Source organism: Sinocyclocheilus rhinocerous, unplaced genomic scaffold (assembly GCF_001515625.1).
Source record: "Sinocyclocheilus rhinocerous isolate Xijiao unplaced genomic scaffold, SAMN03320098_v1.1 scaffold1467, whole genome shotgun sequence".
NCBI lineage: Eukaryota > Metazoa > Chordata > Actinopteri > Cypriniformes > Cyprinidae > Sinocyclocheilus > Sinocyclocheilus rhinocerous.
In genome coordinates this window covers 11,456-24,915 of record NW_015647960.1, presented here as the reverse complement: position 1 = coordinate 24,915, position 13,460 = coordinate 11,456, and the positions used below count along the sequence as shown (strand labels likewise).

Genomic DNA, 13,460 nt, shown 5'->3' with positions numbered 1-13,460 from the left:
CATGAAGAAGATAAATAAATAAATACATACATACATAAACAAGCTTTTCAAGAAATATATTTATGCTCTAAATATGGAAATCCTGCAAGTTTGATGTTGTAAACAACATTATTATGAAAACTCTTATAGCAACCCCATTGCCCTCAGACATTTAGTTTTGATAATGTGGCTTTTCACTTGTAGCTTCATATGTTCACCACTAGATGTCCTACCTAGAACTAATATTGTTCTCTAGTAACTTACTCTTTATGGCATTCTGTGGTTTCAGTTTGTCCTTTGTCTGTCTCTTATTCCCATATTCCTCAGCTCCCTTTAAAGTATTGTGTTTCATGTTTTCAATAAACTCTTAGCTGCTCATTCATTAATGTGCAACACAACATTTGAATCCAACTCCTTCATCCTTCAGCAGTTTTATTTGCACCTCATGTTCAATATTGAGGAAAGTTACTTTTAACGCAATAATGTAATGCATTACATTATTGCGTTACTTGCTAAGTAACTAATTGAGCTTCTTAGTTACTTTTTATGGAAAGTAATGCGTTACGATACTTTTGTGTTACTTTTTCTCATCTGGGCTGGATTTGCTTGTTTGTATATTAATATAATATAAAATTCTATTTTTGGCAAATGTAAAAGCCCTTTCACCTTTCACAAAGTGAAATGAATAACCCTCAGGCCGAAGGAAATGTAAATTCACATCTGTACAGTAGAGGGCTCAACTCAAATAAACCTTTCATCTATGCTGCCATTCTAGATTGCATTAAGAATAGGAGTGTCACGAATCCGGTCCTTGGCCTTCCGGCCGATTGCCACTAGAGGTCATTCTACCATTACATTGACTCTCACACTACACAGACTGTTACATGTCACTCATCGTCTTGCCTTGTCTGTTTCCCTGTGTTCTGATCACTGCCTGTGTACCTGGATTATCCCTCGAGTCTCGCCCAATTGGATACTGTTCGCCCCTGCCTGGACCTTTGCCTTGTACTGGGATTATCCCTCTTGCCTTGCCATCAAATATACCTGTTTGCCATTGTCTGACCTATGCCTGTTTTTGACCACGTCTCTTGTGAATAAAGCCTTGCAGATGGATCCGCACGCTTCCTGTGTTCCCTCCGTTACAAGGAGAAGTTCACCTAAAAATTTTAATTCTGTCGTTTACTCACCCTTGTGTTGTTCCAAACCTGTATGAATTTCTTTCTTCTGTTAAACATAAAAGACATTTTGAGAAATATCTCAGCATTGTTTTTTTCGTCCATCCGATGGAAGTGAATGAGTACCGGCATGGTTTGGTTGCTAATATTCTTTAAAATTTCTTTTGCGTTCCTCCGAAGAAAGAAAGTCATGCCGATTTGGAATGACATGAGGGTGAGTAAATGATGACAGAATTTTTATTTTTGGGAGAGCTATCCCTTATCCCTTTGAATTATAATGTGGACGGAAACACTGTCAGAATCCACAAGCTGTCCTGGGATTTCCAATATGACTAAACCTAATATGAACAACATTGCTATTTTGATAAATACACACACATACATAAATACACACATACTCATATTTATATATGATTTATATTAGATATAAATATATTGCATATATTTCCTAAATATATGTATGTGTGTATATTTATATATAGATATAAACATACACAGTACACATATATTATGTAAACAAACTTTTATTTGGAATGCAATTAATTGATCTGACAGCACTACTTTAAATAAATAGTTTTTTCTAATCAGTGACTTACAGTAAATAGTTTCATAATAGTTTTGCAATGGTTTTTAGTCAATTAAGTTCCTCTTAACTTAAACTTACATCTTAATCTCTTTATTTTATAATATTTTGAAATGCATATGAAGAAAATGAATAGGAATATCCAAAAGCAAAGCCGCTGAAAAAATATATGGTGACCGATGCACTCTTTATTTGCTCTTCTTGATTCTTTATTTGCTTCTGCTTATTTATTATTCTGCTTATTTCTGCTTATCTTTGTAAAAATGTATGTAATACACAATGAGTATTTAATTACAGCTTTAACAAGATTTATTATTCATTCGTGAAACCATAGATGTATTGGTGATTCATTTAAAATTGACCATGATTAACACAAAGTGGTTTTATTAAATGTAATCATTTTCTAAATGCTTCTAATTTCTTGGGCCATTATGGAAGGTGTTGTCCTAAATATGTAATGAGAACAATATAATGAGATGACATACAAAAAATACAAAAAACAAATATAAAATAAAACCATTACTTCCAATATTATCCATTTGGTGTGAAATAGCAGAATCTGGCCTGTCATGTTTTAGTAGTGGGCTGATTTTGGACAATATAAAATGCTTTGTCAACTCATCATTTTATGCTTCTAGCTGCACACTGAGTATATATTACAACAAGACTTTAAGATCTATGATTTCACATTCTGTTCTTTTCCTTTAGTCATAAATGACATGCGATAAAAGCTTCTGAAATAATTCTTGGATTATGAAAGATTGGTAAAATGAACTTTGCTCAAGCCAAACTATAGAGCACATTTCCCAACTAAACAACAGGATATGTAAAGATGCTGTAAATATGCCGCAGGGTAAAAACAGTACACTTTGTTTTTTGTTTGATGGATTTCAAAATAATAATAATTTAGGCTAATAGTTTTCTTAACTGTAGAAAACACTGCAAATGAGCAGGCAAAACCGTCTCTGACTCAGACATTCACTGTTACGCAACATAATGTTCCACAACATTTACAAGTTCTGGAAAATGTTGGTGTTCACCATGTTACGTCACACATTACGTGTTATTGACTGCAGAACTGGACTGACCAATGTAAGGAGTGAATGCATGACAGTTTGGTTAACTGTTTCAGCACTTTTTGATATCACGTTTCCTGTGGGCAGCGGTCATATGATCCTCAATATACTGTTACTGTTGCATTGCATTGAATTCTTCGTACGGAGTTCAGTTAATTACACAATAAAAGTGCCAGTGCCATGTAGACTCTATGTAGGCCAATAATAAAAAATATAGTGTATCATGAGTGTATTTATGGTGGCATATAATATAGTTATTCTTCAAGTATGAAATCAGTGTTTTTTTTAAGATTATGTTGCACAAAAGCCGCACCCAAACCCTTTAATCCATTGAGCATGACCGGTGAGTCAGCGAGATGCTCCAGATACTCCTGACATCCTGAGTGTAGCACTAACAAGCTATTGAATTCAGACCTCCTATTACATATCCCATTGATACGCACAAGGACGTTCTGATACGCGTCTAGACGTTCTTCCTTCCCCTGTATTTTTATAAGGACTGCAATTGTTGGTCATTTTAAGGCCCAGCAAGTCCAAGGCATGTCATTAATGCTTCTCAAATACAGGCTGTACCTATGCTAGCTTAAAGGAAACCCCTAATTATTGCATAGAAACTGCAGAAGACCCTTTTGGACTTCTCTTGTTGCTGATATTGGAGATCTGAATCCAAATGTTGATCTGAGGATTTGAGTTTTAAAGACAAAAAGCGCAACAGTTGGAAGGATTGAGGAAGTTGCGCTATTTTAAGGAGCTAATAGGCTACAATACGAGAGTTTTATTTTTATTTTTTAAAGTGATTAATAGTGTTTACTAAAAAAAATATATATATGTATATATACCGTACACACACACACACACACTGCTGTTCAAAAGTTTGGGATCAGTAAGAATTTTAATGTGTTTTAAGAAGTCTCTTTAATAATGTTTAATAATGGTTTTCTATTTTAATATACTTTAAAATATACTTTTTTCCTATGAAGCAAAGCAAATTTAACACATCCTTGCTGAATAAAAGCATTCATTTCTTTAAAAAAAAAAAAAATACTGAACCCAAACTTTAGAATGGTAGTGTATATTGTTACAAAATATTTCTATTTTGAATAAATGCTGTTCTTTTTTTTTTTTTTTCTACTTGTTGTCTTGCCTTCATCTCGGGGCGGATCCCGTACTCCGTGCGTGTCGCGTCATGCGCACAAATACTCCTGCAGCACACAGAGCACGACTACATAATCATCGTTTTAAAGACAAAAAGCGCAACAGTTGGAAGGATTGAGGAAGTTGCGCTATTTTAAGGAGGTAATAGGCTACAATACGAGAGTTTTATTTTTATTTTTTAAAGTGATTAATAGTGTTTACTCTTTCTAAACCAATTCTAGTGAGATTAGTGAATCTAAAAAATGTGAATATAGTGAATTTTTTTAAAATTTAGTTTAAAAAAAGTAGTGCCTCGACTCTCTATGCAGTTTAATTTTGAATTTCATTTTAGAGACATTTGTAATTTTATATTATATTATTATATTATGTATTATTATATAGGCTAATATTATTTTAGAATATGTTTTATATATTTGTTTATTATATATATATATATATATATATATATATATATTTTTTTTTTTTTCTACTTGTTGTCTTGCCTTCATCTCGGGGCGGATCCCGTACTCCGTGCGTGTCGCGTCATGCGCACAAATACTCCTGCAGCACACAGAGCACGACTACATAATCATCCAGCCACGAGGACAGACTGAAGGTTACCTGCTTCAACAGTGCTTGAACGGCAACCCATCTTCTGTCTTTTCGCGTTTTCCATCCATCCGTCGACTTCTTTGATTCCATTCGTTTTGTTTTCGGTCAAAATCGAAAATTTGACTTAAAGACGCTTGTTTTAAATCAATTCTACGCGAGCCAGCGTCGTTGACCATCTGTGCGAATAACACCAGAAAAGCCGTAAAACCGATTTGAAGGTAAGTTTCCCATCAGGATCCACACATTTATTCACATTTTCCATTCAAATAGTTTGTTTTGTTTAGATAGATGAATAACACGGTTGCATAGAGACCGCGGCGTCCATCATTAGCGAACATTATGCAAGGGCGCCATCTTTGTTGTTTTTTGTCGATTAAGTTAAGTCCTGCTTATCGGATCAAATAAAACCAGGAATTCGCTTCTTTTGCCAAATTATGTATTTGGATGGATGTAATGTTTGAAAATGCCACAATGTCCTCAAATGCCTTACACTTAATCGCCGAAATATTTTTTGAAGAGGGGTGACACTGCTATCCTAATAAAAGTAGATGGGGACTGGCGCTGTCGAGCTCCGAAAAGCAACAAAAATATTTATACACGACGATAACATAGTTTCTCGTCTTCTAAAATCATTCGATATCATTGATTAAATGTTCTCAAGACCGCAAGTTTTTTTTTTTTTTAATTCCAACGTATAATTTCGTTCATTTAGCGGTTGTTCTTGGCGTGCTTATCCGCTGTTTTCGACAGTTACCTCACAATCTTTTGTTTTCATTACTAAAATAATTAAATATTTGTTAAACGACAATTTTTGAGATGCGCACACACTGCTCTTTTAATACAGTGAAAGTGGATGGGGACTGGCGCTGTCACCCTCTAAAACAACACAGAAACATACAAAGTTATTTTGAAGCCAATCCAGGTTTGGTTGAATGTTCCCAGGTCACAAGGGGTTTTCCAAGTCCTTTATTCAGTAAACCGAACACAAGATTGTCTAATGTTATGTCGGCTATGTAGTATGAGGTGTTAGCAGATACATTTGTTCACTACGCAGCAATGTGTTATAATTATAGGTTCGACTGTGTATGTTTGCCAGCTCTTGAGCAGATGAGATTGCACCAGCAGGCTAAACCTTGAGAGAAATTATCTAAGTGGTCGGGGAAATGTCTGTCATTCAATCACGTGCTTTTTCCCTGGTCCAATCAAATGATAAGAGTAACTGTAATGGTGTGGAACATGCACATTACACACCACCTGTTCTGAGAACGTACTCCGTTACAGCATCTTACAGAGAGTGTAAACAGCTGCTGGCGTGTCTGGAACAGACAATAGACGCTATTATTATTAGTGGGTTTGTGGTGCGTGGTAATGCAGAAGTTGATGTTGGACGGCATACAGTGCATTCATTAATAGCAGGGGAGCATAAATTACAGTACAGCAATGGTGGCAAGCTTATTTTATGTCCTCTCTTACAGAAACATGAGCTCTCAAGTGAGACAGAACTTCGAGGAGGCCTGCGAAGCGGCCATCAACCGTCAGATCAACATGGAGCTGTATGCATCCTATGTCTACCTTTCCATGGTGAGAGTCCAAGGCCATTACACCATACTAGACCCATTCCGTTCCCATTTAGAGTAAAATCTAGTGTTCTAGGTGAAAGGGGTGAAGGAGCATTGAGTTCAGTATGTGAATGAACTTTGCCTGTTTAGTTAATGATCCATTTTGCACACTGTGACCTTTGTATTTCTCTCATGCAGTCGTACTACTTTGACCGAGATGATCAAGCCCTGAACAACTTTGCGAAGTTTTTCCGCCATCAGTCCCACGAAGAGCGCGAACACGCTGAGAAACTGATGAAGTTTCAGAACCAGAGGGGAGGGAGGATCTTTCTGCAGGACGTGAAGGTACATCTATAGTGTGTGTTCACGTGATAGCGTTACAGTTTGGCAAGGACCCAGAGATAGAGAGGACAGAGTTGAGGTGGGGCTCTTTATCTTTTACCGACACCGACTATAAACTTCAACTGACAGTCAGCACGTTTATTAAGCGTCTCTTTATGATAGTGAAAGATTGAAGCACGTAACTGGAGACCATGAACGCTCTTAGGACCGAGTGCTGTGTATCATGTGACCAGTACAGATTTTGCAATAACATTTAATATTTGCACGAGTTTAAGAAGATAGAACTGGTTTACCAGTTTGTCGGAAATGGAAAAATAGTTCAAGTGAAATACTTTTGGGAAGTTGGCATGTGATGGCAACTAGTCAGATGCCATGCAATCAAAACTTCTTAACAGTATTTTACCTACTGTTTAATTTTGATTTGTAGGGCTGCAACTAACAGTACTTTTGGTAATCGATTCATCTGTTGATTGTTTCTTCAACTAAAAAAAAATAAAAAAATTAGTTTTAATCCATTATATAAAAATAGTTATTCCACGCCATGCTATCAGTTTAAATAAAATTTAAACTGATAGCTTACAAATTGAAAGATAAAATCACAAAAAAAATAAAGAAAAGTAAAAGCACAGACTAAATTAGCTGGTAAAAGGTAGTAGGAACATTTATTTATATGTTGAAAATATACTCCATTAAAATTCTCTTTACTTTTAATGCTCTCATAAATACAATTTTTGTTACATGTAGAATTTTAAATTGACTTTCAATGTCTTACAACAAGCATTTCAGAAAAAAAGTATATTTTATTCCAACGTATTGCATTCTGGGCAGAGGTCCGCTTGTTGCCTTTATGCAAAATGGAAATACTTGTGTGACATTTACAGATACGGATACAACTCTAAAATCTAAGTTATGTGCTGAGGAAACACGTCTCAAATGCATCTGTCAACGCACGTGACAGGGAAGGCTACATATTTGTGTTTTCAAAAATTGTCTCCATAAGAAATGGTGTTAAGACCTACAATACCTATTATCCTTTGTATATTCATTCAGATGTAACCTAAAATGTATTAGGATTTATTAAGGGATGTTTTTAGGCATATATCATCACTTGCTCACCAATGAATCCTCTGCAGTGAATGGGTGCCGTCAGAATGAGAGTCCAAACAGTTGATAAAAACATCACAATATTATCCACACCACTCCAGTCCATTAATTAATGTGTTGTGTGTTTTAGTTTCCATATAAAATACAAGTCCTCTATCCATAATATTTCTTTCTCCAGTGAAAGTCATCTTGTCTGAATCAGGAGAGAAATATGTACAGATCAAGCACCGTTTAGAAGCAAAAACAGTTCTAAATAAATATAAATGTCAGTGGATTTTGATGTGAGAGGACAATAGGGGGTGGACTGGAAGAAGCCTTATTAACTTTTGTGTTTTATGTTTGACAGAAACCAGAGAAGGATGAGTGGGGAAGTGGTGTGGAAGCTCTCGAATGCGCCCTGCAGCTGGAAAAGAGCGTCAATCACTCCCTCCTGGAGCTGCATAAGCTGGCCTCACAGCACAACGACCCTCATGTGAGTGTGCAGCTAATGATACGAATGCTAATAGACCATGTTCTTCACAAACCAAACGAATTCCAAACACACTCTTACTTGTTTCTTACAGATGTGCGATTTCATTGAGACACACTACTTGGACGAGCAGGTGAAGTCCATCAAAGAACTGGGCGACTGGGTGACCAACCTGCGCCGCATGGGCGCCCCCCAGAACGGCATGGCCGAGTACATGTTTGACAAGCTCACACTTGGCAAAGAGAGCAGCTAAATACTCCGTCCATCTTTTCCTTTGCTGATTAGTTTTGCTGTATGAGCGTTTAATTCCCTATATGCCATCAGACACTATTTTATGTTGTTCGACTGACAGGTCAACCTGTTTGTCAGGTTATTTAAGCAGAAAAACCTCTTAGCATGTTTGACTCTGCCATGCTTCGCTGTTTAAAGTCGCAGTTCTCGTAATAGCACTCTATATCTCTAGCTCGTTCACGATTTGACCTGCCTGCATGTGATGTGTGATTTGTCAATGAAATTATGCTCCAAACCAATAAAATACAAACCTCTGGGATCTGAACTTGTCTCATGGCTCATTTGTTTCCGGACATATATCTGAGCTTTCAAAGAGGGTTATTTATGGAACTATGTAAAGAATGACTTTATTTGATATATTGAACTTAAAAAACAAAAGTAGTAGAAAAGGAGTTTTCAGCATCATTACTCCAGTCTTCAGTGTTACATGATCCTTCAGAAATCAGTATAATATGCTGAAAATATCAGTAAAAATGAAACATTTCTTATTAATTTTACATTTATTAATTTGGCAGATGCTTTTATCAAAAGCGACTTAGAGTTGAGGAATACAACAAGTGAACAAGTTAAGATCTGAGTTGGTACCATTAGATCATCTGGCTGAAATGAGAGCTGCGTGTCATCAGCATGGGTAGATCTAGATTAAAAGTAATAATGAAATGATTCAAGACATGGTAGTGTTTGACCAAGATGTTATCTGTGATACAATTCCACAGTTCTCGTAATAGCACTCTATATCTCTAGCTCGTTCACGATTTGACCTGCCTGCATGTGATGTGTGATTTGTCAATGAAATTATGCTCCAAACCAATAAAATACAAACCTCTGGGATCTGAACTTGTCTCATGGCTCATTTGTTTCCGGACATATATCTGAGCTTTCAAAGAGGGTTATTTATGGAACTATGTAAAGAATGACTTTATTTGATATATTGAACTTAAAAAACAAAAGTAGTAGAAAAGGAGTTTTCAGCATCATTACTCCAGTCTTCAGTGTTACATGATCCTTCAGAAATCAGTATAATATGCTGAAAATATCAGTAAAAATGAAACATTTCTTATTAATTTTACATTTATTAATTTGGCAGATGCTTTTATCAAAAGCGACTTACAGTTGAGGAATACAACAAGTGAACAAGTTAAGATCTGAGTTGGTACCGTTAGATCATCTGGCTGAAATGAGAGCTGCGTGTCATCAGCATGGGTAGATCTAGACTAAAAGTAATAATGAGATGATTCGAGACATGGTAGTGTTTGACCAAGATGTTATCTGTGATACAATTCCATGTAAAGATGAGGTCGAGCTGGTTACCTGATTTATAAGTACATGTGGTGTTGAGCTGCCGAAGATCGAAAGAGGATAGGAAGAAAGTGGCTTCTCAAGGTGGATGTTGAAGTCACCAAAAAGTACCAGAGGGCTGCCAACCTCAGTGAATGAGGACAGTAGCACATCCAGAAAGTTGCCCAGCTGACCTGGAGGGCGATAAATAACTACAATGTGGATTTTTACAGGGAGTGTGACTCTATAACAGCATGAAATTCAAACGAAGTATTGTTAAAGTTAAAGAGCATGTGAGAAATGTCCAGCTTTTGGAAATGAGGACACCAGTACCCCCACCTCTCCCAACCTGACGGGGGGGTGTGGGTGAAAGAAGTTGTTGGAGAGAGCAGCAGGGGTTGCTGTGTCTTCAGGTTTAATCCAGGTCTCGGTCAAGCCCAAGAGACTGAGAGCTGACTGAGTAGCAAAGACTGGAATAAAATCAGCTTTGTTGACAGCTAACTGACAATTCCAGAGGCCCATAGAAAAAGAAAGGGGTGCGACAGAAGTGTGGATAGGACACAGGTTAGCACGATTGCTCCGTCTCCTGCGTGTTGTGTAAGAATGTTTCCATTGAGAGAGGACAGGAATATAATGGAAGCACATGCTGAAAGTGGTGGAGAAAGGAAAGGAAGGGAAGTAGAATAAGGAAAAGATACTACTGTGCCTTGTCGTTGTTGTTGCTCGGTTGAGTCGGGCAGGTATTAAATACACCTGTCCACACCTTTCTAATTAGCACTTTCTAATTCTAATAGATTATTTTAACATTATAAATGTCTTTACTGTCACTTTACATTAATGTAATGCATCCTTGCTGGATAACTATTACTGACCCCAAATGTCTGAATAGTGTAAGCTGACAATAAGAAATAACCAACATAATATTTATAAGTATCCTCATTTGTAAGTCGCTTTGGATAAAAGCGTCTGCTAAATGACTAAATAAATAAAATAAATAAATAATATTCATAGCTGTAATAGTAGGCCTATATTCCTCATAACAGTGTTTACTACTATATTTTGATGTGGGTTCATGCTTTTTCTACGTAGTATCACATAATATTGAACTGTTACTCAATAAATGGTCATATACTGTATGTTTCAAACTTAAGCAGTACACTCCTAGAAAAAAAAGGTACAAAAGCTGTCACTGGGGCGGTACCTTTTCAAAAGGTACACTTTTGTACCATTTAGGTACTAAGATGTACACTTTAGGTACTTATATGTACCTTTAAGGTACCAATATGGACTCTTTAGGTACAAAGGTGTGCCTTTTGAAAAGGTACTGCCCCAATGACAGCTTTTGTACCTTTTTTTTTTTTGTGAGTGTATAGGTCTCTTTTTTTCAATATGGCAAATGCAATTATTAAGGTTTTATGATATTTAATGGTGATTGTACTGGTTGTGCACTTATCAGCTTAACAAATGTGACCAAAGTTGTCACAGTCTTAGGTTAGCCATATATGAGTAGACTTGCATTGAAGCCAAGAAAACCAGACACCCATCTGATCAAATTTTATATTTATATTACAATATAGCAAACATTTATCCTCAGCCTGTTAAAGATTCCTGTACTCCTGTTTAAGTGTCTTGCTGTAACAACCAGTGGTAAGGTATCTTTAATCATCAAATCAAAACAATAAAAGGAGGAAATAAAAACAGCCCGCTTCTCTTTTCATGAGAAGCAGGTGTTGTATAACCCGACTATATCAGTATTTACACTTCCTTTTCTATAAACTGTCATTGATACGAAAGACAAAGAAATATATGATCCTTATATATGGCAATAGAGTATATCTGTAAGGACGTATTAAGTATAAAATGTGTATATTACATATTTGTATTGTGAAAATACACAATGCATTTATAGCATGTAGAAACTCATTGAGTGGTTTCTGCAGACCAAAACTGACACAAATTTGCCTTCAGTTTGATCCATACACCTGTGAGATTAAGCACAAACACATGCAGCATATGTGTGGAAAAAAATATCTTCACTGTGTTCTTCCATTGTTAATCTAATAAATGAATTGTTGCAAATGATTAACTGTAAACCATTGGTACCATACACATAATTGTTCATTTCCGACTTGAACTGGTCAGTGTTTATTCATCCAGAAGCTCATCTCATCATGAACCCTATAAGCCTGGGAACATGAAGTGCAAGACTAAACATGACTGAATAATGATGACTATATAATCTTTTTAGACTGTCAACAAAACAGATATGAGGAAGTCAGCGTTAGTATGTAAAACAGGAAAGTCTATAATCTAAGACACCTTTGTGCTTGTCAAGATGAACATACAGTTCTTTCAAATAAACCGCATACATTTGGTATGCTGAAAAAAACTGCATGTCATCGTGAGCACTGCTTTGTTACACTATATAATATATAAGAATTTAATTCCATTCTTGGTAGTGCAACTGAAGCAAACAATCAATTATGGGTGGCAAGGCACTGTCAAAAGATCTCCGGGTTAAAGTTGTGGACAGGCACAAGTCAGGAGATGGATACAAAAAAGACTTTATCAATGCCTAGAAGCACAGTGAAGTCTAATTTGAGGAAAATCTGCTGCCCTCTGCCAGAAAGTTGTCAATGGGAAGAAGGTTTACTGTCCAACATGACAAAACTGAGCACACAGTGGTTGAAGGAGAAAAAGGTGAATGTCCTTGCATGGCCTCGTCAGAGTCCAAAACCCCACTAAAAAATCTGTGGAATGACTTGAAGACTGCAGTCCACAGACACTCACCACCAAATTGAACTGAACTAAACAGTTCTGCAAAGAAGAGTGGAAGTCTAGATGTGTAAAGCTAGTAGAGACAAATCCCAACAGACTAAAGGCTTTAACTAAAGCAAAAGGTGGTTCAATAAAATACTGACACAGTGGGGTGATCCTTTTTCCAACTCAGTGATTCTTTTCTATACCCACTTTGTCTGTGTTTTCTCTCACTCTTAGAGGATTTTAAGGCCATAGCAGCAGGGAATGGTAGATTAAACTAACAAATGATAATGTTTTGAATCCTAAAATTGGATGTATCAGTTTTATAAATACACTACCATTCATTTTTTATTTAACAAGGGTGCACTATAATGATCAAAAGTGACAGTAAAGACATTTATAATGTTACAAAAGATTTCTATTTCAAATAAATGCTATTCTTTTGAACTTTATATTCATCATATATTCTATTCGTATTTCTATTCGTATTTTATCATATATATATATATATATATATTTTTTTTTTGGTATGATAGTTCTTCTTTGGGAAGACCTCTTTTGTGCAATATTCTCATTTTATTTTTATATTCTTGTGTGCTTGAGAGTGCAAGAGTCTGAATTTGCAGCTATTCATTGATTTATTGTCTGATCTTCTCAGGTCATAACCCACTTCTCCAGGTGTGACATTATCAGTCAGGTATAATCCAGATGTCAGTGCTTTTGCAATCACTGTATGTTGTGTCATCTTTGAAAATCATGTTTGAGCGTTACAAAATGCTTGACGCACACACAGGACTGGCTCATGTGCTTCTAGTGTCTATGTGTGCAGACATCTGGAATTTCCTTCTCCTGGAATGACCTCTACTATGATGATGATTCAGTGGTCAATAGAGCTGGAAGTGACAACAGTATAAGAAGTGAAACTGAAATTATTTGCATGCATTTGAAATATCAGATTAAGTTAGAAAATATAATATTTATATATATTTAGTTGATTTACAATGTTATATATATATGATGCACCAAATGCACCAATGCATAAAATGCACCGATTATATATATATATATATATATATATATATATATATTAGTGATGCA

The 13,460-nt window shown here is 36.0% G+C and overlaps 1 protein-coding gene across 1 annotated transcript; it reads left to right on the top strand.

The window, feature by feature from the left end:
• The first annotated feature begins 4,511 nt into the window (after positions 1–4,511).
• On the top strand, positions 4,512–8,589 carry LOC107709498 (ferritin, heavy subunit). The gene is made up of 5 exons (XM_016513990.1): positions 4,512–4,777; positions 6,035–6,140; positions 6,317–6,463; positions 7,911–8,036; positions 8,128–8,589. The coding sequence occupies exons 2-5, from the start codon at positions 6,039–6,041 to the stop codon at positions 8,284–8,286; spliced, it is 534 nt and encodes a 177-aa protein (XP_016369476.1). The 5' UTR covers positions 4,512–4,777; positions 6,035–6,038; the 3' UTR covers positions 8,287–8,589.
• The last annotated feature ends 4,871 nt before the right edge of the window (positions 8,590–13,460 follow it).

Coding starts and splice junctions, on each gene's coding strand:
- LOC107709498 (XM_016513990.1), top strand. CDS start 6,039: ATGAGCTCTCAAGTGAGACAGAACTTCGAGGAGGCCTGCGAAGCGGCC. Junction 6,141..6,316: donor CCTATGTCTACCTTTCCATG/GTGAGAGTCCAA, acceptor TCTCTCATGCAG/TCGTACTACTTTGACCGAGA. Junction 8,037..8,127: donor CACAGCACAACGACCCTCAT/GTGAGTGTGCAG, acceptor TGTTTCTTACAG/ATGTGCGATTTCATTGAGAC.